Source organism: Pteropus medius, unplaced genomic scaffold (genome assembly GCF_902729225.1).
Source record: "Pteropus medius unplaced genomic scaffold, Ma_sr-lr_union100, whole genome shotgun sequence".
NCBI classification, from domain to species: domain Eukaryota; kingdom Metazoa; phylum Chordata; class Mammalia; order Chiroptera; family Pteropodidae; genus Pteropus; species Pteropus medius.
In genome coordinates, this window is record NW_024349796.1 from 16818900 (window position 1) to 16844000 (window position 25101).

The 25101-nt window shown below is 47.6% G+C and overlaps 1 protein-coding gene across 10 annotated transcripts in view; it reads left to right on the plus strand.

The window, feature by feature from the left end:
- Nucleotides 1–25101, plus strand: part of NEK7 (NIMA related kinase 7) — a 95304-nt gene that overhangs the window by 66774 nt on the left and 3429 nt on the right. For all 10 annotated transcript variants that reach the window (XM_039883490.1, XM_039883495.1, XM_039883492.1 and 7 more), the window contains 2 exons: nt 12559–12653; nt 16687–16800. In XM_039883490.1, the coding sequence (XP_039739424.1) occupies nt 12559–12653; nt 16687–16800 (209 nt within the window). The remainder of the gene's footprint in view (nt 1–12558; nt 12654–16686; nt 16801–25101) is intronic.

The window sequence follows — 25101 nt, forward strand, 5'->3', positions numbered from 1 at the left end:
TTTTTTTTTTTTCTTTTTCCTAATCTAGAGCTAAGTACTTATCGAGGGCTGTCTTTTTTCGGAGAAAAATAGGGTTTTTAAATAATGCTATTTGACTTAGAATTAACTCGTAAAAGATATGTATATATTAGAATAAGTTTCAAGGAGATGCTTTTTTTTTTTTTTTTTTTAGTACTTTGGCATTATGGAAGTTACTGCTTTGTAGTGCTAATATAAATTTCACCGGTATAAAAAGAATTCAAAATTTCACTGCCGTCTTCCGCTCACCCTCATTTAAGCGTAGCCGGCAGTGCCACCATCAGACAGACAGGCTCTTAGCAGCAGCAGCATCGGCCCTCTCGGAAGTAAAACGTCCCCACGTTTAAGGAAAGGCTGGAAAAACGCGTATGTTGAAACAAAAACGTAAAAAATATGGCGGACACCAATGACATAATGAAGCTGCCTTCGATTCATTTTCTGATCAAATCAGATTCATACAATTCTTCAAAAACCCGTTTCTAATTTGGATATTTAGGTTTTTGCAGGTTGTTCTGTCCAGGCAGCTTTATGTTGATATGCCGGGTTATCGTCATCCTATTAAGTTTGTTGTTCAAAGAGAAAATCCCAAAGAAGAGCATAAAATCGTGAAATGAGCACACCATCTTGGTCGGATGACAGCTTCCCTAAAGTGCATTTCGAGGGCAATTTTTTCATTCTGCCTTTTCCTGTATATATGATTTATTTTTTAAATCATGGGACTTTGGAGTAAGCTGCCAAATTAATTATAATTATGATGATTTTAGAATCTACATTAAAGCATAGACTTTTTCTTCCACGGTCTGATACTTACACGATACGGTATATTTATTTTTGAATGAAAAGTAACCTGGTCTCATCCATCTTCCCGTTGACATCAGACAGGCCTCTGATATGCTAATCCAGCGTCGGGCGAGCACAGACAGGCTTTATCTGGACTCATTCCAAGTCTGCAAGAAAATTATGTGCACAGAACCGATTTTGCAGCCTGCCACCTAGACTGGAAGCTGACGTTGACACGAGCTGCGATGAAAACTGCTTAATATCGAAACATGACACAGGAGGTTCCTAACATTTCAATAATACTACGATTTGCTTTTTAATTAATTACCTGGTCATCTAATTGTTGTTTTTGGCTGCTGATGTAATAGCCATTGAAATTGCTAGTAAGTTCATTTCCGTAGTATCTGTCAGAATAAAGACTAACCTGAAGTTATTAGCTTTTTCCTAAAGATTCAGCCTTTGCTCTGTTGGGTCCATATTGAGACAGCGGGTATAACCTTTTGCTAACCGTGAAGGGGGGGTATCAGCGCGTTTCCCTGTATTGTTTGTCATTTCAGCCTGCCCTCAACTGGTCACGGGGGAACAGTTGACAGACACTTGTTTGGGAATTACCTGAAGCGCAGGTTCTCCGTATTCAATAACAAAACATCAGAATCCGTTGAACTTTCAAAATCACCGTTTCCAGATGAAATGCATCAAAGTACAGATATGTACTTTGCTGTCTATCACTAACTTTCTATTTGAGAAAAGTTAGAAAATTTTGTCAAAACTTGCTTAAATACAGTACTTGACATCGGTCGTAAATACTGTTAAGTAGGAGAGAGGTTGTATTTTTGGTTTTTATGTGGTGAATCTTCGGGACTCTTAGGAACTAGGGACTGTGTCCTTGGACGAGCGTGTTACTGCTTGTTTCTCTGGCAGGTGTAACGTAGAACGGCGCGAACCGCACCCTGCCTTTGCCGTTTTCGGGGCTGTCGCCTTGCGCGCGAGGCCCCACCCTTCCCCCCACCACCCTGGCACTCAGCTCCTCCCGTGAAGCTTCGTTTCGTTCATTCAAAGCGAAGAGCAAGTTTGGCTCATCATGTGCAACAGAAATATTTATGACAACTTTTTACTTAAATCCTTCTTGTTTAATTTTTAATAAATTAAGTGATATTTCAAATCACCGAGGTGGTTCAATATTTATTTTAAAGGAATTCTATAGCGACCCTCTGTCAGGAGAAGAATTGTCTTGTAAGGAACATAATCACCTTCAGGTTGCTAGACTGTGTTATTCTGGCTTCTCCTAAAATGAAATCTGACATCTTCCTTTTAGGCCGAGGAATTATTTTGTATAGATGTTAATTTGTCGAAGTCGTTGGCCATCGATCGCAGGCGCGGTGCGATGCGACCTGCGCCACCATCAGACACGACGGGGAGAATTAAGCTCTCGTGTCAGGTCGAATTCTTGGAAGGATTTCGCTGGAAAAGCATAGGCTTTTGAGTTGGCGACGGGGAGCTGACAGTGGGGTTTGGCTGCCGGACGGCTTTCTGCACGTCCGAATGTAGTCTGAAGGTATCTAAGTCTTATTCTTTCACTTCTTCCCGAAGCACTTTAAGAAGCAGAAGAGGCTGATCCCCGAGAGGACCGTGTGGAAGTACTTCGTGCAGCTGTGCAGCGCCCTGGAGCACATGCACTCACGCAGGGTCATGCACAGAGGTGGGTGCGCCGCCGCTGGGCCCGGGGCCGCGGGCCGCGGGGGGCAGGGGGCGGGCGCCTCGGGCCTGGCGTCCGCGCTGCCGCCTCGCGTCGTGTGTTCCCACACTGGAGCTCTGCTAAACGATGAGCCTGCGAGCTTAGCCGCACCGGCCTTTAAATGAGGACGAGAAGCAGTTCCTTCTCTGCTCGCCTCGAGCGAGCGTCTTCCCGGCGGGTGTGACAAATTCCAGTGGTATTTATTTAAGCCATCAAGATTTCTAAGGCCATCTAAGTAAATAATTTTATATGTATATATATGGAGTTATGGGTTTACGTTTAATGTAAATATATTAATAAATTAATATTTAGTAAGGTATTTAGAACTGACATCAAAAGGGCACAAATTTCACAAGAGTTGATTTGAAAATGGAAAACAATGTTTTAACTGAAAATTTACAGTGATCTTTACGCTGCATTGCTGATCATCAGAGGACTGAGAACGTAGACATTAGGATATGTCAGAATCACTCAAAGTTATTGGTACAAAATTCAAACTGACTTTTCTTTTTAAGATACATTTTAAATTCTGCCATGAAAAGTGGTTTTTAAACTCTTGAAAATACCTAAACTGACGTCACTTTTCTCCTGGTGCCTTCATTTATTCGCAGACATAAAACCAGCTAACGTGTTCATTACAGCCACCGGGGTGGTCAAACTCGGCGATCTTGGACTTGGCCGATTTTTCAGCTCCAAAACCACAGCCGCACACTCTTTAGGTAAGAGACGCTACGTGATTTCATTCAGCTCTCCCTCCCCCGCTTCCCTACCGCCTGTTAAAACGTAAGGCATGTTCCAGTTAGACCAACTCTTACATCCTAAGGAAAACTATTAAAAGTCATCTGGTCTTGAGCAGAGACCCACAGTTCTCTGTTAGATGTCATGTGTCCGTTCATGTGACAGTTGGGGCTTCCGTTAACTTGACCTCAGGCAGGCACTTGGTGAAAGAAAATGCGGATGAACAAATGTAGTTTTAACTGTTGCCATGGAATCGCCCTTTTATTTCGCACTTAATCATATTAAGATAAATGATAAATAGACCATATCTTGGAAGAGGACTTCGCCTGACCATTTAAAAGACTGTAGTGGTTTAGAAATGTTTATTAATCTAACGCGGTTTTGGTTACCGCAGAGGGGACATCTTGAAGGTGATCCGTGGCTAGTGATATTTCTCTCAATATTTCCCTAAATTATAAAGCAGAATCCTCGGTAGTTTATTCATTCTAGAGCTAACTGTCCATGCCGTTTATACCCAAAATAGAACTGCAGGAGGCTGTTACAACAGTATATTGATGGAAAGTTTCCTGGTTTGGAAATAATAGAAATTACGAGGAAGAAATAATTTTGAAATTGAATCATTTAAAGGGAACGGTAGAGCTTCCGTTAAAACTTTTCGCATCGTATTTTCTCCGTGTAAATGTGATACTTAGACAAAATAGCGAGAACTTATTTTCGTGTCAATTCGTATTTTATTCTGGGTTTCACAATTTTATATATTTATCGATTCTGAAGAGAGCAGCGAGTCTTTACACTGCTCAAACATCTATTCATTTTGCACATTATTTGCATGTCTCGATTCCGTGAGAACAAACGAGCGTGCAGGAAACTGTTCGCTCACGTTTCTGTGGCAAACAGAGTTGTGCAGGCGGCCACGTTTCCAGTTTTCATAGAATCAAAAGTGTGTCAGCCTAGAATAGACTAATTCCGGAATACAGGGGCGAAAATGACAAATGCCGAACCTGCCGTTGCTGGACGTGCAGACCACATTCAGGTCCCCCAAACCGAAGAGAGATCTCAGGGCCTTCGCTTTTCCTCCGACGCCCTCCCTGCTCCAGCGCGCGCGGCGGACCCCGAATCTCTGCCTGCCGTTTCCTCCTCCTCAGCCCAGGGTCGCCTCGTGTTGGGGTCGGGAAACCAGCCTCCCTGTGTCCCTGTGTCCGACACCCTTTCAAACCAGTTCCGCGTGTTCTTCCTGAAAGACACTGGCCCGATGACGTCACTTCCCCCTTTGGCTGGAAGGACACGCAAAGTCCGGCGTGGCAGCCAGGTCCTCGGGAGTTCGGGGTCCTCTCACTGTCCCTTGCTTCCACGTGCCTGCGTCCTGGCGTGCCCGCCGTGGTGTCCCTCTGCCGGGTCCCCAGCAGCAGGAGTAGCACGATGACCGGGGGGAACGGAGGACACTGGATTTACATGCTGTTGTTCTGTGGGCTTTGATCAAGCCATCTGGGGACTGTCCTAAGTCCCCTCCTCCAGACTTATAACACCCACGCCTGTTATCAGCTGTCCCAGCCAACCCTCCAGTGTAGTGAATGTCCACGTGCCTTCCAAGCAATGCACAGTGCTGTGCAGATGTCAGGTCGCTTCTGTCAACGTGACCAGACTGATGACTGTGAAGCATTTTGGTGCCTTTTTTATGCATGTCCCAGGAATGTGGCCTGAACGAGACAAGTCCTCTTGGGGGGAGGAAGTAGGTGACCACAAACAAACAAAGAGAAGGATGATTTGTTAGCAGGTGACAGAGTGGCTAGCGGGGGAAGTGTTTTGGAAAGGGTGTGGCTGGACGGGGCCCCCCTGAGGGGGGGCGGTGAGGGGGTGGTGGTCGGACCGAGCTTAGAAGGAGATGAAGGACCTGATGGAGAGCGCCTGTGCCGGGGACAGGTGGGGCAGGATGGGCTCTGCCTGGGGCTCGCTGGGCGGGTGCAGGAAGGGCCTTGGTAGGATGTGGGGAGAGGTCGCATTCAGTCGCAAGTGCGGTGGGGTTTTTGCACGGTCGTAACGAGAGCAGCGCTGTCTGATCTGAGTTGAAGCCGCGGCCGTGGATAACGGAGTAACCAGTGGTCTCTGTTCTCAGGGTGTCCGTCCTGGTCGCTGTCTTCCTTTGCTCCAAGTGCCTCTGAGTATGTGCTGCCCAGAACCGAGCAGGGCACAGCACGTGTGGGCTCGCCAGCCCGCAGGACAGAACGTTTGTCACTGCCTGTCGTCTGTGATCGAGACAGGTCTTCGGCTGTTGTCCCCCTGCCCCTTTCGTTTGTACCTTTATTCATGTTAAGTCAGATCTGCATCTAGTGCCTCCGTGTTGGGGTGTGGCCAGGGGGCCGACTGGAGGGTCGTACGTGTCCCAGTGGCCTTTGCCCTGTTTTCTTTCATACCGTTTGTCAGCTGTACAGATGTGCCACCAGATGTTAGGAAATTTGTTCTAGGGGTGTCTGCATTTTTAACTTTTGTGACAAGAACCCGTCTCTCCCTTAAATGGAGCTTCCCGGTGCCCTGGCCGAGTGGCTTTCCGTTTTCTTGACAGTGACCCAGCACCGCTGTGCCCGTCCGTGGGCGCAGGGCCTGTAACCGAAGCCACAGCCCCACGTACCTGTGTCCGCTTCTGTGACTGCGGTGCACTCTAATTGCGGGCTCTGCTTTTTTTCATTTTACTAAAAATAATGCTAATTGCAACCCACTAAATCGATTTCACAACTAATTCATGGGTTACACCCTGCGGTTTGGAAAGCATCGCTCAGCGCTTACAGAACGTCCACGCGGCTTCTTTGACTTAAAGACGCGTTCCCCGTTTCCTGCTTTCTGCCAGCCTCCCGCCTTGCTCTCTGGTCGGCTCAGCTAGTCAAACATAAATTAGTCACTTACTGCGTCCCCCTGGCTCCCGGGGCTGGGGACTAATGAGCACCGTAGCTCTGCACAGTCTGCAAATCATTCAGCTCCCGAGGAAGCTTGCAGGTACAGGTGAGCTGTGGGTAGGGTGCGTTCCCGGTCTAGACGCGAGGGCACGGAGTGGGCTGTGAGGCCAGGTGACCGTCAGGTCCAGGTTCTCTGGCCACAGCAGCATCCTCACCAGCGGTGCCCGAGGTCCTTTTTTCTCCACATCCTCGCCAGCACTGTGTTTTGTTGTGTTTCGTTTCGTTTCGGGTCTTTTTGATAACGGCCGGTCCGACGGGTGAGGGTGGTGTCTCATAGTGGTTTCGATTCGCCTTTGCCTGGTGATCCGTGACGCCGAGCATCTTTTCACGTGCCTGCCGGCCATCCGAATGTCTGCCCTGGAAAACTGTCCTTCAGGTTCCCTGCGCATTTTTAAATCGTATTGTCTGTTTCTTTACTTAGTTTTATGGATTCTTTACCTATTCTGGATATTAACCCCTGATGAAATCATTGGTAAATGACTTCTCTCATCCAGGAGATGTCCTTTTCGTGCTGCCGATGGTCGTCGTTCCTGTGCAAAGGTGTTTTGTTGGGTAGAGTCCCATTTGTTATGCTTTTGTCGTCATTGTTGTTTCTGCTTTCGTCGGCCCTCGCCAGAGAGACAGATCTAAACAGTGTCCCTGAGACGGATGCCAAAAGGCTCACTGCCTTTGTTTTCTTCTAGGAGTTTCACGGTTTCAGATCTTTCCTTCGGGTCTTCGATGCCTTTCGAGTTTATTTTTGCTATGGTGGAAGGTAGCGCTCGAGATGGATTCTCCTGCATGCGTCTGCCCGGATTTCCCCAGCACCCGCTATTGAGACTGCCCTCACCCCACGGAGTGCTCCCGCCTCCTTCGTCGTGGATGTAATGGCCACGTGGGTGTGGGTCTGTCTCTGAGCTCCGTGCTGTTTTATCGATCTGCCTGTTTTCGTGCCGGTTCCGTCCTGTCTTTATTGCCGTGGCTTTGAGTCTCCAGCGGGTCCTCGACTAATGTCGTTTAGTCATGACATCGATGACATGCTGTAGGAACTGACCCTGTTTCCATCGGCCGATGGTTGGCAGGTTCCGTTGTGCGTCGCTTTGCTTAAAGTCGCAGAGCTTGTCGACAACACGCAGGACTTGGCGTGGTCTGAATCCGGGCGCGTGACACCGCCAGCCCCGTCCTCCTTGCTCGAGCCCGCTGTGGCCAGTCAGGGACGTCTGTGGTTCCGCACGAATCTCGGGGTGCTGTGTGACCGTTCTGTGAAGAATGCCCTTGGCGTTCTCATCGGGGTCGCACTGAGGCCGTAGCTGGCGTCGGGTGGGGCGGTCATGGTGACAATGTCCGTTCTTCCTGCTCGCAAGCATGGGACGTCCTTCCATTCGCCTGCACGGGCTTCAGCTGCTTTCATCAGCGTCTAGCAGTTTTCAGCATATATAGGTCTTTCACTTCCTGGCTTAAATTTATCCGAGGTATTTTATTCTTTTTGATGTAATTGTAAATGGGATCGTTTTCTTAATTTTTCTTTCCGACATTTAGTTATTGTTAGAGTATAGAAATACAGTAAGTTCTGCATGTTCCTTTCACGTCCTACAAGTTTAATGAATCCACGTATTAGTTCTAGTAACGTTTTTGGTGCAGTCTTTGGAGCTTTCCACGTACAGCATCACGTCATCTGCAGTAAGTGGCACTTTTCCCTCTCCCTTTCCGGTTGGGATCTCTTTTATATGTATTTTTCTTGTCTGCTGGCTATGAGTAGGACTTCTAATACTACCAATGAAAGTGGCGAAGGTGGGCATTCTTGTCTTGTTCGTGATTTTAGAGGAAAGCTGTCAGCTTTTCACCGTTGGGTATGACATTAGCCGTGGGTTCGCCACATACGGCCTTTATTATGTTGAGTATGTTTCTTTTATACGTGCTTCGTTGAGAGTTTTTGTCGGAAATGGGTGTTGGGTTTTGTCACACGCTTTCATAGCGACCCCAGAAGAGGAAAGATGGAGGCTTTCGTTTTGCACGGCCGTGCGTGCGTGCAGTTATGATATGCGCCTCCGCGTGCTGAGCACAGTCGCTGCTTCGAGCTGACTAGAACGCGTGGCTGCTGGTCCTTGCGCTGAACAGACACCTGAGCCCTGGGGGCAGCTCTGTCGTCGTGCTGCTGTGGCAGGAGGACTAGTTCTACTTCGCCTCTCGCGGTGACACAGGCGGCGCTCCGCCTTCGCGACCCCGCCAGCCGAGCGAGCGCGTGGGCACCATCCCCGCCGATATCAGAGTCTCGAGTGTACAATGCGTGTTCCGCACACGGTTGCCGAGTGTGCTATGTCCTCTGGTTTCAACTTGGACAATCCGTGTCCTCGAGCCAGGCGTGCACAGTTTCGCGCTGGGCGCCAGGCGCCACCCGTGGGCTGGCAGGAAGCACGCGTGTCAGCTGCTGTCAGCCCGCGCTGGAGGCCGCTCCCTCCCTCCCGTCTATTTTTAGCTCTCGGTCCTTGACTCCAGCCGCTGCTCTGGGAAGAAGCTGTCAGCTGACTTTAAACTGTGACAGTTTAACCTCTCGGCCACCCCCAGTATTTGTTTCAAACCGTCAGAGTGGCTGCAGAGTCTCAACATTTTCACGTGTGACCCGTGACCCCGGACCTCACTGCTGACCTGTCGTGCTCTGACTTCTAGGAGATTTTTTTGCTGCTTAATTCGGGAAGATACAGATTTTGTCAGTGACATTTCACAGCGGTCAGTTTTAATGCAGTGACTATTCCCATGCACAGGACGGAACTGCCTGCTTTGAGTCCCAGGTCGTGAGACCTTTGGCAGATTACCTGGCCCCCGACGCCTCCTCTCTGGGAGAGGCCACCCCTCACGAGGGGACCTCACGGCCCGAGCCCAGGAGGCCGAGGACGCACCGTTGCCTCCGAGTCCCCAGCACGGGCAGCAGCGCGGCTCCGTTCGGCCGAGGCCGGGTCCGCAGCGATGGGGCGTCGGCAGGGCGGTCCCGGTCGTGTGTCTAACAGCGCCGGGAGCGGACCGCCAACAACACCATTTTCTGTTTCCCCCGTCAGCATTAATTACAGCTCTTAAATGTTATCAGTTACACTTAACAGACAACGAACTGTACTTAATAAATGTCTTTTGTACAAAGAATATTGCTCATCACTCGGCCAGTCCATATTGACTCAGATAATAATACTCCTTATGATTAAATACGTGGCCTCTCTCAGCTCGGCCTGCCAGTATCATTTCTGGGCTGGCTTAAGAGTCTGAAGGAAAGAGTGAAAATTAATTCCTAGTTCCTGAAGTGCACGAGTCTGTTTTCAGTCAAACCGCAGTGTACGATGATGTCTGTCCTTTAATTTTCCCACTCAGGAGTGCTCCGAGCTGTGTTTTCTGCAGTTCGTTCTAATTCTAAGAGAGGGAAGCCGCGTTCCTAAACTGAATTTACTTGTTTGTACTCTCTGACTTAAAACACTTTGTTCAACTATCCCAGGGAATAGTTTTAAAAAGGAAATTATTGCTTTTTTCCATTTCACTTGCCATATGGATTTCTGTGGGATTTTTATGAATGCTGTAGAATTTTAGAACGAACGGGATCTCAGAAATCATCTGCTCTTTCTCTCCCCTGCGTCTCACATGAGGAAAGTGGCCGGGAGAAGACGAACGTCCTGGCATGTTGGTGGCAGAGGGGAGCTGGACACGGGTTTTCTGGCTTTTGGCTGATTTCGTAACTAGTTCTGATGAAATGGAAGTTATTAATTCAGTCACATGGTCCATCGTAGCGGGATGTTAGGAATTTTTTGGCTCTCTTACACGTATTGTAGAACTTTGGAAAATCGGTTTTCGGTTTGCTTCGTGTAAATGTTAGAATGCATTTATTGCTCGTAGAGTGTATGTGCCCTGTGAAACTCCTCATATCGCTGGAATACGTCAATGCGGTGACCTTTTTTTCTATTCGAATGGCTGTCTTTAGAATTTTCAGTTGTGAGCCATTTCCCCCTAATATTAGCCTTTCTCCGTTTTTTATAATGTTGTCATCCACTCCTTGCTTTTATTCATGTCAGGAGGTCAGAATGACGTACGTATCCGCGGTAGTCAAAGGTGTCGCTGTTTTACCTGCAGCCTTAAACTCGCAGGCCAGTGGCCACCCCCGCCCCTCCCCGGCACGGAATCTGCTCAATCGTTTTAGCGTCTGGTGACATCAGTCCACAGGCCGCCGGCCCTTGTGCAGCTGCTACAGGAAGTCACGACGTTCTCCAAGCGGTAGTAGTAACAGGCGCACCTGTCACGGCTTTTAAAACAGGTTTCTAGATGATTTTATGTCCCTTACGGCTGGAGCGTGGGGGACATTGCTGCGTCCAGTGCGTTTCAGATTTTCTGAGCGTTTGGGCTTTTCGGCCTCTCTGCGGGGCGGGGAGGGCGGTGCACCGTGTGCGATGGGGTCCCCAGCCCTGTCGGAGAGGGAAAGACCGGGGTCCAGAGCGGAGGGCACTTCGCGGCACGTGGGGGTGGCGCGGAGGGGCGTCGGTCGCGGCCCGGAGCGGCGCTCGCTCGGGGCACACGGTCCTCCACGGCCCGGTTCGGTCCAGCTCAGTTCAGTGGGCTCCCCGCCCCCGCCCTTTCCTCTCCGCGCCGCGGGCCGTCGTCAGTGAGTCGCGTGTCCGTCGCCGCCGCGGGGTCCCGCCCGGGCTGGTCCTCCGTCTCCCCATCCTCGGTCTCACGCCCAGACCAACCCCGCACCGGAGCTGCTGGGGACGTTGACCGTCCAGGCCCCGTGCTCCCGGCGCGGGGACCCGCGAGGTCCCTCCGCACATCGTCGCCGCCAGTCACCTCCTGGCGCCCTGACGCCGGCAGCCCGCGCAGCTGCACCTGCCACGTTCGCGGGGCGCAGCCGCGTGCGCGTCCGGTCGTCGGCGTCGCCCCTGCGAACGCAGGCGACAGCGCGCGTGCTCCAGACCCGCCGCCGCCAAGGGGGTCTTGGCTCTCGTGACCCCGGCGGAAACTGGCAGAGTTACTTGTTTGTCTCCAAAGGAACTGCGGCCGTTCGGTAATTTATTTCTTAAGGTCTGTCTCATTTATTTCATATCGAAGAGTTTATATTTTTTTAAAATGTATTTTGCCCTCCCGTTCTCATGCTCTTTTCGCTTTTCTTGTCCCCTTCTTAAACACTTCCCTTCCGCCCCTTCTGACGGGGACTGCCCAGCACTAGGGGACGTGGGTTCCCACGCACAGGGGACTCTTGTGGCTCTGCGGCTCAGGATGTTTTCACCTTTAGCACACAGAGTCTCTGCACATGACTGTTTGGTCACAACTATTTTTTGGAAAACTGACTCCTGCCTCTGAAGACGATGCTGTAGTTGGTGGGACTCTTGTTGGCGCCCCTCCCTAAGCACCCCCACCCCCGTCTGATAGCATAAGCTATGTCTCATTAAAGTTTACAGTAAATCCCCAGGCTGTTCTTGAAAATTAACAGAAAAAGGAGCATGTTCTTTTCTCCATGAGCAGCAGGATATTTTTCGTAGCCTTTGCTTCAAGTAACTCAAATTCCTAAATATCATTCTCGAACTTTGATTTTCTATTTGGCAAAAAAAGCCTTAGATGGTGAAATAGCCGTCTACGTTTGAAATTTAATATATTCACTTTGAAAGTCGCGAATGTTTTTATTGTTCAAAATAGAATGTATATATGTACCTTTGTTTAGTTTTAATGTTTAACAAATATCTATTGGCATTTATTATGTTAGCGTTTTCTAAAATGGTCATAAGAAAGAGAGGAGTATTAGCACATCAGACAAACATAAACCAAAAATGATCTAGAGTATCCTGTCTCTGAAAAGATCTCAGTGGTAGTAATAACGCAGACATTTTTTCAGAGATGTTGGCGACCTTTTACCCGTGTTATTTTATACAAAAGTCTCTTACGTTCTTCCTAAAATAGGAGCGAGATAGTGAAGGTTAACGATTATATAATTTGTGGTTTTAAGAGCCACCACTGCATTCTAAGGGATGGTCTTGTAAGAGTTAATGATTATGACTTATTTATACATAGTCTACTAAATCGTTATATATTACTATTCATATTTAAATACATTATTACATTATTGTGCTTCCGGGTCCTCCCCGGATTGATCAAAGGCGGTAAATCGAAGCTTAGCCCACCTCCCCCGTGGAGTCTAGGGGCGATGTTGCTGTGCCGCGGACGGGTCAGGGAGGAAGAGGGGGTGCAGACGTTCTGAACGTTCTCCAAACAATTCTCTGGTCACAATGAATTATTTTGGCGATGTTTTTAATCCAGAATTTTGCATGTCATTCCTCACCACAGCTGCATCTTCATTTTTATACTCCTCTGGTTTGACTTTTTTTTTTTTTTTTGCAGTGGGTACGCCTTATTACATGTCTCCAGAGAGAATACATGAAAATGGGTACAACTTCAAATCTGACATCTGGTCTCTTGGCTGTCTGCTGTACGAGGTGGGTGATGGTAATAAGCCCATAAACTGATGTAGTTTCATTTACTGGCATGCGTTTCTCCATCCCTATAGCATGTGCTTAGTTTTTCCTAGATGATGTTTAAGAATTAGCGCTTTAATTATGAAGACGAATTCATTGGCTTAGTAACTGCTCTCGTAATGGAATTTAGTACCTATACATTCTACACACTGACTTCTGATATATATCTTAAATGTCTCCTTTTGATGACAGTTTTATTTTTAAATGTTTTTATGTTACATGATGTTTCTCAGCATACCTTATTTATAAAAATATACATTAGGACACCTGTGAAAACGCTCGCTTTATCTCCGCATTGTAGGAGAGGATTAACAGAATGGATTTAAAACATGAAAGCATAGTAAATATCTTTATTACCATTTTTTCCACTTTTACGTAGAGTAATTGAACTTTAAGGATGGTACACGAAAAGATCATTAGGTTATCACTTAATTTCATTTCCATACTAACAGTTCATATTGGCCAAGCTCAGACAAATACTCTCTCTCCTGTTCTGCTGATAATTTATCAGAGGAAGGTGGGGTCACTCACGTAGGTAGATGCGCTGGTGAACGTCTCAAAGCGATCATTTGGATGGAGAGAGGAAAGCACATTATCAGCCCATTTCTATCCCGGTTATAAACTCATGGCGTCAAAGAGTATATCTCAAGCGAGTGTCTTCTGTCATTTTTTAATTGAATGGTAATCTTCCTAGGAATGTAGGCATCGAGTCAAAGCTGTGAATTTAAAATTAGTCCACATCTGAGTAACTCTTTTAATAAAATAAAAAGAAGGAAAATAATACATGGAATCATCTTCCTATTTTAATGCACACAAAGGAGTGCTAAGTGGGTAGATAGCCACCCGTGTATTTCTTACTCTGTATTTTTTGTCTCTTGGCCTCTTAACTTGGACAAAATATGTAATGAGGTCATCTGTTTTAATTGTCCCACCACTGCTTGAAAGTGGAGCAAAAGAAGTTTTTTTCAGTGTGTGTCACGATCTTTAGTTGTAATTTTTCTGCATGCAGATTCAAATTTCCAAAATTTAAGAGATTATTTATTTTGTTCTCCTTACTAAAGTGACTATTTACTACTTAAAAAAAAAAATTCTTAAATATTCTTAAATTACATCCCTAGGATAATTTTTATTATGAAAAATTATGAATTAGTGATCTAACAAAATGTTTTTTATGTATGCACATGAGGTAAAGAGTGATTTATGCTCACTATATTTGTTAGTAGTTTGGTACAATGTTAAAAAGAACTGATTTAAATCTATTATGTTACTGTAGTGTTTAAACGTCACTTTGCACATTTTAAAATATTTTATACCTGTTTAGATAGATACTTTGGATTCCTTCAGGCCACACTCTAGTATGGTCGAAGCAAGATTTTCTTTTTAAACAGCTGAAAGGAAGGTTCCCACTAATGAGGTGAAATTTAGCGATGAAACAAGTGTTTTGGGGAAGTTTGCATAATCCTTTTAAGGCCAGCAGACCCTCGTGTCAAAACTGAAACAATTCTTCACTTTCTGAATTTGCCTTTGAGAGGCAGTATCCCTTTTTATGTGCACCGAAAATGATCGCCAAAGTGAAAATGACTTCTTTGGACGTTCTTTATGTGTGTGGATGATTCTGAATTCCGGTATTTATCATGTTGACATTAGTTTTTATTTCAGTGCATTTTCTCAATTCCTGCATGAAGTCATTTGGGAGAACTAGAGTCGTTCCAAAGATGTCATTTGCTTTTACATTGTGTGTCCTTCCAGTTACGTTTTAATATAACCGTTACCAGAAACACCCAGAGTAATTTATCTTTTAAAAATCGGCCGTAAGATTATACAGATATTTTAGAGTGTGCCCCATTGAGAATTTATAATGACAGAGTAGGAAGCCTTTTTGAAAATGTATTTGAAACTCAGATAATTAGACTTTCAAATATTCCCGAAACCTCACACGCACACACACACACACACGCACACTGCAGCACAGTTTTAATTGATATGCAACAAAGTAGACTTTACTAATTAAAATCAAGACGCTGTGCATTTGCTACACGGACCTTTACATGGAAAAGTAGGTTTTACACATTTCTTTTATTGTTCAGCTCAGCAATTGCATCCTTCCAGGGTTGTAGGTTGGTGGCTTACAGTTCAAAAAAAAGAGAGAGCTGCCACCAGCCCCGAAGACAGACAGTGGGCTCTCGTCCCTCCGACACCCCCAGAATACTAATCAGGGGAGTCGGACCCCGGAGGTCAGGGAGCAAGTCAATCATCCCAGCGCCCGCCTCGGTGTGCAGGGTCAAATTAGCCTGAAAAATTCAGCTGCCGGGAGGAGCGGGCGTGCAGCTGTCAGGGGCCCCTCGAGAGGCACTAATGAACCAGATGAATAGTGCAGAAGCTGGAAAATAAAAACAGGACAGTTGACATTTTTCATCTGTCAAAGCAGGAGATGCATGAAAATATACTATTCCTGTTTAACTCCTTAGGGGACATTGAGATTTTTTTTTAACACTCTGCAGTATCGAGACAGAAGTCCCGTACCGTACTCCTCGCCTGTGACCGGGCATTTGTGGCCCCCTGCCCGGGGTTCCCGCCACCGCGGAGACCAGTCCACACGTACACATGCCCGTTAAGGTGGCATTTGAATGTCCTGTTTCATCGGGACGTGCCCTTGCGTTTTGAACAACAACAACAACAACAACAAAAACGTGATTATAATTGTGGTGCCTCTTTAGAAATTTCTCCCCAGATGAGATGAATGTCTTCTCTGGTTAGGGACATTCAAATTGTGGGTTGGTTTGTTTGTTTGTTTGTTCGTTTGGCTGTTTTTGCCCTTTTCCCTCCGTGCGGAAGAACTTTTCCCACGGTGGTTTTAAAAACACGAAACGTGGCGGGGGAAACGCGCACCCGGCCGCTCGCGCCTTCGTTTCCCGAGGTCCCCGCCTCGCGAAGGCTCCGAAGGAGTTAAGCCCTCTCTGGTGCCGCAGAAGACAGATGAGGGCCATTTTCAGCTTGTCCTGTCCCCACTGACGCTCGCTGAGTAGCACAGCACGGGCCGGCGTGTTTCACACACACTCCGCCTGTCTGAGGATGTACACATTGTCCTTCCAAAATCAAACTCATTAGCACATGTAGAAAAGGGTGACTGACTGGGGCGGCCTCGCGGGCCGCGCTGTGTTCTTGCCGCTGCGGTTCAGAGATTTAGAAGGTTCTGAACAGGATTCGAACATTTTCAATCGAATTTTTAGTTTGTAAGCCTGCTCGCCACGGTGCTTGCTGGCACTTTAAATGTCACGTTAGAACCTCGTCTGAAAAGAAATTTAAATTCGATAACGTCTTTTTTAGAGTTGCTCATTCTGCGAGTCATTTTTTTCTTTTTTTTCTGCATAAAAATCTCATTTGGATGCCTTGAAGTAGCGCCTATGACCGATAGAGCTTTTGAACGTAGTTAGTATTTTTGGGGACGTTATCAAAAGGAAAAAAAAAAGTTCTCATTTGCCGGAAACTACTTGAGGATCAGTTATAACTGTCAGATTGAGAAGACTTTTTTTTTTTTTCCTACAGAAAGTATTATGCGAGAGAAAATACTGTGCATTTGCTCCCTACAGCATTGCTAGATTTTAAGTCAGTTTTAACTTTAGTTTTGGCCACGACGTGTTGGATATATACCGTTGCTGTCTGTTTAGTCATGAGATGATGGCGTGGCATTATATTTGCAGAGTTTTAAGTTACCTTACATTCTTTTTCTTAATATCGTTTTATGGGGCACACGTATATAAATAAACATGTGCTAATAAGCATTTCTCCCTTTCAGGGAATTTTAAATCTTGAACACATAACCAAAAATTGACGTAACGTGTGTAGAACTTGCTAAACAATTCGCAGAAAGGGATATGGGTAACCGTCAAAAGGCCAGAGGCCTTTGAAGCGTTTGTGACTATGTCCCCCGTGTAAGATGAGGCCCCTCGAAGTCACGTGTAACTATATCAGTTTCATTGGGAGCGTTTTGCAGATGGCTGCCCTGCAGAGTCCTTTCTACGGCGACAAAATGAACCTGTACTCGCTGTGTAAGAAGATAGAGCAGTGCGACTACCCGCCGCTCCCGTCGGACCACTACTCGGAGGAGGTCAGTGGCTGTGCGGCCGTCGGCCGTGTCCCTTTGGCTAACATTTGCATGTCCCTTATCCCGAAACGCGGCCGACGGGTGCAGGTGGCGGGAGCGGCCCTTCGCGCCGTTCCCCTCCCCGCCATGAGAGCCGACGCTGCCGTCGTGACGCGGAGGGGACGGTGCCCGCACGTGGCCTGGATCGGGCCACTGCCGCGGTGACGAGAGCGGCCGCCGACTTGGCGGCAAAGGGCTCTAGTTGAGCGGCGTGTCCGGCCGACCTCGGGGCTCGCGACGACAGAAAATGAGAACTTTTTTGGCGGGACTTCGCTCCTTTTTCCAAAGGTCGGAACGAGCGTGTCTCAGCCTCAGGTCTCAGCGGCGCTCGTCCGTTCCCCCGGGACAGTGCGGGTGTTTGGGGATGGCCCCGAAACTTCTCGAAGACTTTACCATTTCAAGGTCTGAGTCCGAATCCCCGCCCGCTTGGCCACTCCGTCGGCTTACCCGGCACCCCGATTTTCACGGGACAGAACAGCCCCGCTGTAGCCTAATGCATCATGACTTCACCCGTGTTTGAGGCGACGTGCAGTACAGCGGGGGCTCTGGGGGCCAAGTGTGTTCACGGAACTGTCTGGAAAGCTCTGGGAGAGGCGCCCAGAGGAAGCGCTGCCTGGAGTTTGCACAGCTCACCCCACGAGCCACAGAGATTTCCTTCCTCCCAAGGAAAGCGAGGGCAGGAGCTCTCCGCCAATTACAGATTCACTTGCTCGGTGGTCTGTCTGTCTGTCTGTCTGTCTGTCTCTCTCTCCCTCTTTCTCTGTCTCTCTCTCTCTCTCTGTGTCTCTCTGTCTGTCTGTCCTCTCTCTCTCTCTCTGTCTGTCTCCCCTCTCTCTCTCTCTCTCTTCCTCTCTGTCTCTCTGTCTCTCTCTCTCTCTCCTGTCTGTCTCTCTCCCTCTCTCTCTCCTGTCTCTGTCTGTCTGTCTGTCTGTCTCTGTCTCCCTCTCTCTCTCTGTCTCTCTCTGTCTGTCTCTCTCTCTCCCTCTCTCTCCTCCCTCTCTCTCTCTCTCCCTCTCTCTCTCTCTCTCTCTCTCTCTCTCTCTCTCTCCCCTCTTCTCTCTCTCTCTCTCTCTCTCTCTCTCTGTGTGTCTCTCTCTCTGTCTCTCTCTCTGTCTCCCCCCCAATGAATAGCGTTCGGTTTGGTTTCATATAAGGAAAATCGAGTCAGCGTGACTTGAAAAATAAATACGTCTAAAGGATTCTTACCCTATGCAAAGCGTTCGGGGTCCTAGAATGTTATAGGTGCCTTTTCCCCTCACGGTTCTGATAGTCAGTGATAACCAGTGATGTCTGGCGTTGGGTTTCCTAGCGTTTGCATTCAGGTAATCAGGATAAACTCTTCCCAGGCAGCGACGATAATTTAGAAGCATTACCTCTATTTGACGTTAATGCTGTTATGTTAGCCATTTTTAATTACTGTGTCGGGTATGGAATAGGAACACGGCATTTCGGAACAGCGACTTCAGAGCTGCAGGCCGAGCGGCGGCAGGGCGTGCGCAGTGCCGGGATGATGGCGGGACTGTCAGCGTCCGCCCTTTGTTGTGTCGTTCACGCTGTCTTCTCCCTTCCGCGGAGTGCATGAATATTTCACATATCTGCATCCTCATCCCCTATTCTTCTTGACTAATTTTCAGACTGTCTGAATTTGCATTTCACATGGTAGCTGATTAGGAGACTCCGAGAGCAGCAGAGAAGCCTCAGCAGGCGGTTGCCATGGTGACCTTCAGCAGGATTTTAATGATGATGCCACTGGTGGTTGGTTGAAGCCGGCCTGCCTGCGGGGCTACCGCGCTGCAGCTAAGTGTGAAGTCGGAGCTGGGATTCTGAGCCAAGGGGCACATATCAAAGTCTGGCCCAGATAGAAGGTCTTAGACTTGGGAAAGGAAAACAGATCCCGCTTTCTACCTCGAAACTGTATGTTAGCCGCTTCGAAAAGAGGTAGAAAGCGGAATACGCGGTCCGGTGCACTTGCCCCCCCATAAGAGACCCTGCGATTCCCCCTCTCGGTGAAATCCGTTGTGATGTGACGTAGGGAGCCGAGCCATCTAGGTAGGTAAACGTGGAAGCTAATTCTTACCTAAAGAAATGAGAGGTGGAAATGCAGACCGATCATGTCACCTAATCCTTTCAGGGATGTAGAAAAGTTCTCAGAACAACAGCTGCGAAATGCAGATGAGCTAAGAAACGTTTTCTCTCCTCAAACCGGAGCTCCGTTTGTTCGTAAATTATTCAGTTTGTGTTCGTGAAAAACCCAAATGGGTTTGATGGTGTCATCCTTGAACAATAGCTTAAATATTTCTTCATATAGTAGGCTTCTTTAGGTCTTTTAAAAGTCCAAATTGCCATTGAATTTTTAGGGTAGCAAAATATAGGAACCAATGAAGAGGGAAGTATAAAGTTTTTAAGTTGAACTCTGAGTCAAAAGGCCTGGTGACTAAGTGCCACTGTTGTGGCTGAAATGGCAACAGACTAAGGGCCCTGACTCTCCCAGTGCAGCCTCCCCTGGGAGGTCCGTGAACTTCCCTCTTTCTGAAACCGCCCCTCCCCCTGCCCTTGACCAGGCGGACTCATTCTCTGTAAAACAAAGCGCTGGCCGGTCCCCTGCAGGCCCGTCCCCTGCAGGCCGGCTCCCGCTCCCCTCCCGCCCTGTCGGGACATCCCCAGGGCAGGACCCAGCATCAGAGCTGTTTCTTCGCGCCCATCCCCCCTCCAGACTGGCCAGGGCCTGCTCCTGAGGATGTCACGGCTTTTTGCTCTGCATCCCTGGGGCCCGGCGCGTTCCGAAGGTTCCAGGTTCCGTGACTCACTGCCTGGGTGGGTGGTTGAGGGAATGAGGGAGTGAAAACGTGAGACCGAAGGCATAAATGCAGAAGAGGACACAGGAACCCGGCAGCGACAGTTGAATGAGTGAGAGAAACTTCTCCAAAGAACTTTCCATCTGCTATGGCAGGAAATGACTCAAAAGGCGGGCCAGAAGATAAGGCGGCTTTATTCTGTTGATAGTTCCAGCTTTGTGATTTTGTTTTTCATTCTCATAGATAAGCGACATTATTTCTAGAATATCCAGTCTTCATTTACTGGGAAATAAGACAAGTGGATCCCCCCCCACCACCACCCCTCGGTTTCAGCATTTAACTTCTTTGTGAGTCGCTGCAGTGGTCATCAGAATTGCGCATTTCACTATTGTTCGGTAAATTATCTCATGAAAATCCAAGTTAAAAAAAAGTGAATAGTTATATTGACAATCGTTTAGAAAGTGTAGGGTGTTTCTCTGTACTGAGTTCTTTTTAACCAATGTATTTCATTGACAATCTGAGCATCGACATCCTGCGGTTAGAGATTTTGTCTGTCTCGTTCAATACTTCTTTATTATTAAAATTCCCTGGTTCACTAGAGAAGACACAAGGAAGGCCGACTAGGATTGTGCCTCGGTTGCTTCTGCCAGACCTCTCTCCGTGTGAGGGTTGAGCAGATCGCATTGGACGAGGTTCTGAAAAGTTGAGTAAATGGTTTGCGAACAGTCAGTAGAAACGAGAAGGGTGGATCGGGAGCTCTAGAATGAGAAAACAGAGTAGGGAGAAATTAAATCGAAGATTTGAAAACAACACTCTGAATGGGAAAGAAATTTAAGCACCCGAGACACTGGTGTGTGAGGGACACGTGAGGGAGGGTGCTGGTCCCCCCTGCGCCTCAGCCCCTGGGCTCCCCCCTCCTGTGACACCGCCCCCACCCCCACAACGTTCTAGGCTCCATCGGCCGCTTACTCGACGCCCTTCTGGCCACTAGTGACTTGGAGACGGGTGACGTTGACAGGAAGGAATGGGGAGCCGGGCGCAGAGGGCAGGAGTCGTTTTTACACATCAAAGTTTATATAAACAATGACATGTATTTCAAATCAGGTAGCGGATGTGTTGATCATTAATATGCTCAACAAGAAATGTAAGTTTGCCGTAATTCCGCTAATACTGGATTTTCCAAATGGTTGCCCTTAAGGAAAGGAAAATAGTAAATGAAAACTTTAAAAATCACAACTGCCTTTTTTTTAAACCTCACATTTATAAATACTTTATATTTAAATTCAGAATATGCTGAAAGAAGTTTTTTAAGAAAGTTGGGCCCGTGACAAAACACATGCCCTTTGTTTTAGCTCATAAAAGAGCTACTTCATGTAAATAAGGAAAAACGAGATGAAAAGTCTCAGGTACGGATTCTCTCTGCATATTTTGAAGTTAAACTAAGTTTATAAAACTGTTTTATTCATTCGAGCAGTTTGAATAGTTCTATTTTGTAGTCGCTAGAGTCACTAATTATTTAAATTGATGCTGGGTGATTCTTCCTAATACACTGCCTCAAGAATATCTAAACGGGGGTCATTCCGTTATCTGGCACAAATTATGTTTGGAGGGAACTCTGATTCACGGGTATTTCTGTAGTCCTCGTCGTTACGTAAGGCGGGGCATCACGAGAGGACAATGCTGTGCAGTGTAGAGAGATGTCATGATGTTGGATAGAATGCGTAACGGTGCCATTGTTGTTAGAGCTATTGACGTTGAGTGTTTTCTCAGACACTGAGCCCTGTTTGGTTTTCCTCCCTAAAACGGTCTTAGTAAGTTGCACGTTCTCTGCATTTCTGTCAGTTAGTTGCCCACTTTATTTCAAGCGCCACATAAGATTTGACCTTTAAGCTTTGAATGTCCCGTTTTTGTTTAAAAAACATATTTAGGCAGGCCCTTTGTTCACTTCCGCTTCCGAAGTGACGCCGGAGACTTGCTCCTTAAAAACACGAATCCGAAATGGTGCCCCGTGTTTCACAGAAGCTGTGGCACCCTATAAAACCATATCACTTTCTGTAAGATCTCAGTTTTCAAAAGACAGCGAGCGACCTCCGTCGAGAGAGACAGACATCGCGTCACCTGATGTCAGTGTGAGATCTGTCCCCTTCTCCTCCAGCCCAGGCCGATCACTAGTGGCGCTGTCGTACAAGTCGGATACACCCGACAGTCCTGTATCAACATCTAAAGCTCCGGGACGCAGTGAGCTCTAACGTGTGAGGCCCACTTTGGGTGCGAACATGTGTCCTGGTACACGTGGCACTCGGGCGTGGCTGGGTGGCTGCCTTCACGTTGTGGGTCTCGGAGGGTTAGACGTGTGGACAGGAAGGAGCTCCAGTGGCAGCAGCCTCTGTCATTCTGCCGAGAACCGTGTGGGTGACCTGGAGCGCAGCGCAGCGGCCCATTGTTACCTGCTGGATGTGTCGGCCTTGACCGTGAGCAGGCTGGCGCCTGGCAGCAGCCACTTGTAACATGCTCTTCTTTTTAATACTTCGGTACCGACCTCAGTGCTTTGAGATTCCTTTAGAAATATACAGATCAAAATATATTAGTGTTTTTCCCACTTCATCAACAACAAATATTCATGAACTGCCATCTGACCTCTGATATCATCATCCTTTGGAAATGTTTGTAAAGAATTCATTTTATTTTTATTTGCTATTATTTTTCTCATTTAAATATTTCAGCGTTGCTTTTGAATTCCCCTCTAGCATCTGAATTAAGCAGTTTTTTCTTCTCTGATTTTGTAAAGGCCTTTGCATGTTCGGACCTTAATTTTTGCCTGATTTTCAACTTATTCTGTAAAACTACTTAAAAAAACAACAAAGTACATATTTTTACAACGTGTGAAGTAATGCAAACTAAACAAATTTTTTGAGAAAACACAAACCACAAAGTGTCTCCATGTACTATTTATTTTTATTGATGAAATATCTACTGAATTTCGAATTATTTCTGTAATTTAAAGTAATAAGTGGAAAGCTAATCCCCTCAATTGAAATGGATTTTTTGAGCAAGCGATTGCCTAATAATAATATTAGTAATTGAATAGATTACTGACATATAGGAATAGATATGAAATTCTTAAAGTTATTATATGAACATGTTTTCCTTGAACATGGTTGATGATGCAGTGCTCAGAATCATCGCAAAATATTGGATAAATAAGCATTTTCAAAGTAATATCCTTTCTCCCAGAGTTTACAGGAATTTCTTTAAAAATACGGGATTAGGCTTGAGGGAGGTCGCCAAAGTAATTCTTTTCATTTTGATTATTTAATGTCTGACTTCCTGATAGAAAACTTTAGAGGCATTTTTATGAGTTATCATGTCCCTGTATAAGTTTATAATCTTAAAAAGTGGTTCCCTGTTAGTGTCCAAGTTCATTTCATTTGTTCGGAGGGAGTCGCTGTCACTTTAACGAAGGAGTCAGATTAGAAATAACATCAAAATCGTCACGCTGCTCCCGACACACCCAGTTTTTGGTCATCGTTGAGCTGCATCTCCAGCGGATAACGTGTGTGTCACCGTGAGTTTCGCAGAGCCCGCAGAAGCTTTTGCGCCTTGTTGTTTTGGTCAGAACTGCTCTGTGAAATCTGAAGGCAGATGCACTCATTTTAGAAACCGGATGAGCCGGTGTTAGAGCTCGTGTTCTCTCAAGATTCAAAAAGCCGATCCACAATCTTTCCCTCCCTGGAAGGTCACCCACCTCGGTGCAGAGGGGGCCACGGTGGAGCCCACAGAGCCAGGTGGGGTCCCCTTCGGGCAGTGCGACGCCGTCGCTAAACCTAGGGCGCTTGGGCTCACGTCCGGGCTGTGCCCCATACTGCCCCTGCGACCCTGTGCCCGAGCGTGGCCGTCGTTCAGCCTGCCTGTGAAGGCCGAGGAAGGCACCGCGTGAAGCTCTAGAATGGCGTCCGAGTCGCAGGGAGTCCCCTGTGGACAGCAGCTTCCCGGAGACGGCTTTCTCTCAGCCGCGGCACTGGAAGTAGCGTTTAGCTGAAGCCCAGAGTTCCCGCACGGGGCAGAAAGCAACGTGTTGGATCTGCACTGCAGCTGTGCCCTGGAGACGTAGAAAAGCTGCTAGTTCCACCAGCACCCAGATCCAAGTAGCGTGGCCCCTAGCCGTGGCCCCCCGCTGCCAAAGTAACTAGGTGAATCAGCAGTCATGTGTGTCCTGTGTGGTTATGTAGCAGCTCGAAAGTAGGAATCGATCTGGCAAAGCAAGAGTTTTTCTCCAATTAGTGACTTTTAAGCCCTTTCTGCTGCCTCTCACTGTTATTCCTGGGTCCTGACACGTAGGCGACTGTCTTACCCTCCTGCTCCTTATATCAGGGGCACACACAGCTCTCCCATCTCACGGAGGTGCTGTCCCCTACATCCATTAAAAGGAGAAGGGATGAGAGGTGGCCTTATCCATGTAACTTAAACTGTCACCTGGTATGACGAGACTCCACAGACCCATATGAATTTACATTTTTAACCAAATTAGTCAAGTTAAAGGCATAAAATATTGTGCATAGCTGTTTGTAACATAAGTTACTTGGGGTTTTTCCCGCCTTGCTTCGCCGAGACGAACTGCAGCTGATGCCCAGGTCGCTAGGTCTGTTTAAGTGTGCCTTGAGAACAAGCAGTAGTGACCTCAGGGTGAACTACAGCAGATTCGGAATCGGACCCGTGTAAATCCTCGCTTGTGCAGTTACAGTCTACCTTTTTTCCAAAGGATTTGAGGTGATTTATGATGAAAACCACGACTCACCGGTTATTAAGACAGAAATGGGGGCACAGGTTCAGCACCAAGGACAGAGGGGCTGCGCGGGCACCGGGCGGGGCTGGCAGTCATGGCCGGAAGGGAGGCTGGGGGCGAGTCGTTTCTGTTCTGAAGGAGGAAGTAACCCCGTTCCTCGGGGAAGAGAAAGTTCGTCCTGCTAAATTGTGATGGAAAAGTCTCGTGCAAGGGCCCGCGAGTCGAACACCAGGAGCGCCTTCCACAGCAGTTATGTGACAGAGACCCGCGTGGCGTTTCGTGGAAGCCAAAGCGCGCCCTGGCGCGTGGTCCTGGAAGGTGCTTTGGCAGTGGGGTGAACCAGTGTGTCCCCAGCCCGCAGCCCCTGGCAGTCTGCTTTGGTTGACGGCAGAACTTCGATTATCCAGAGTTGGAGAGAGGAATTCTGCCCCTTCCGGAGGCTCCCCTAGGTTTCCCTCCTCTCGGCATTGGTCGGAGCTAGGCGGCCGGCTTTCCCTACCAGAACCTTCTATCGTTGATGGTTCGGTACGCCGCCCGTGCTCTTTGACAAGGACCTGGAGTGGTGGGCTCTATCCCGCCCGAAAACAAACAGCAAGCCAGGTCGACGCCCTCGACCGAGGTTGAGGCCTCAGCCCCGTGGGCACAGGTGGAAGTCGGGCCAGCCTCGGGCACCGAGCGACGTCTCGG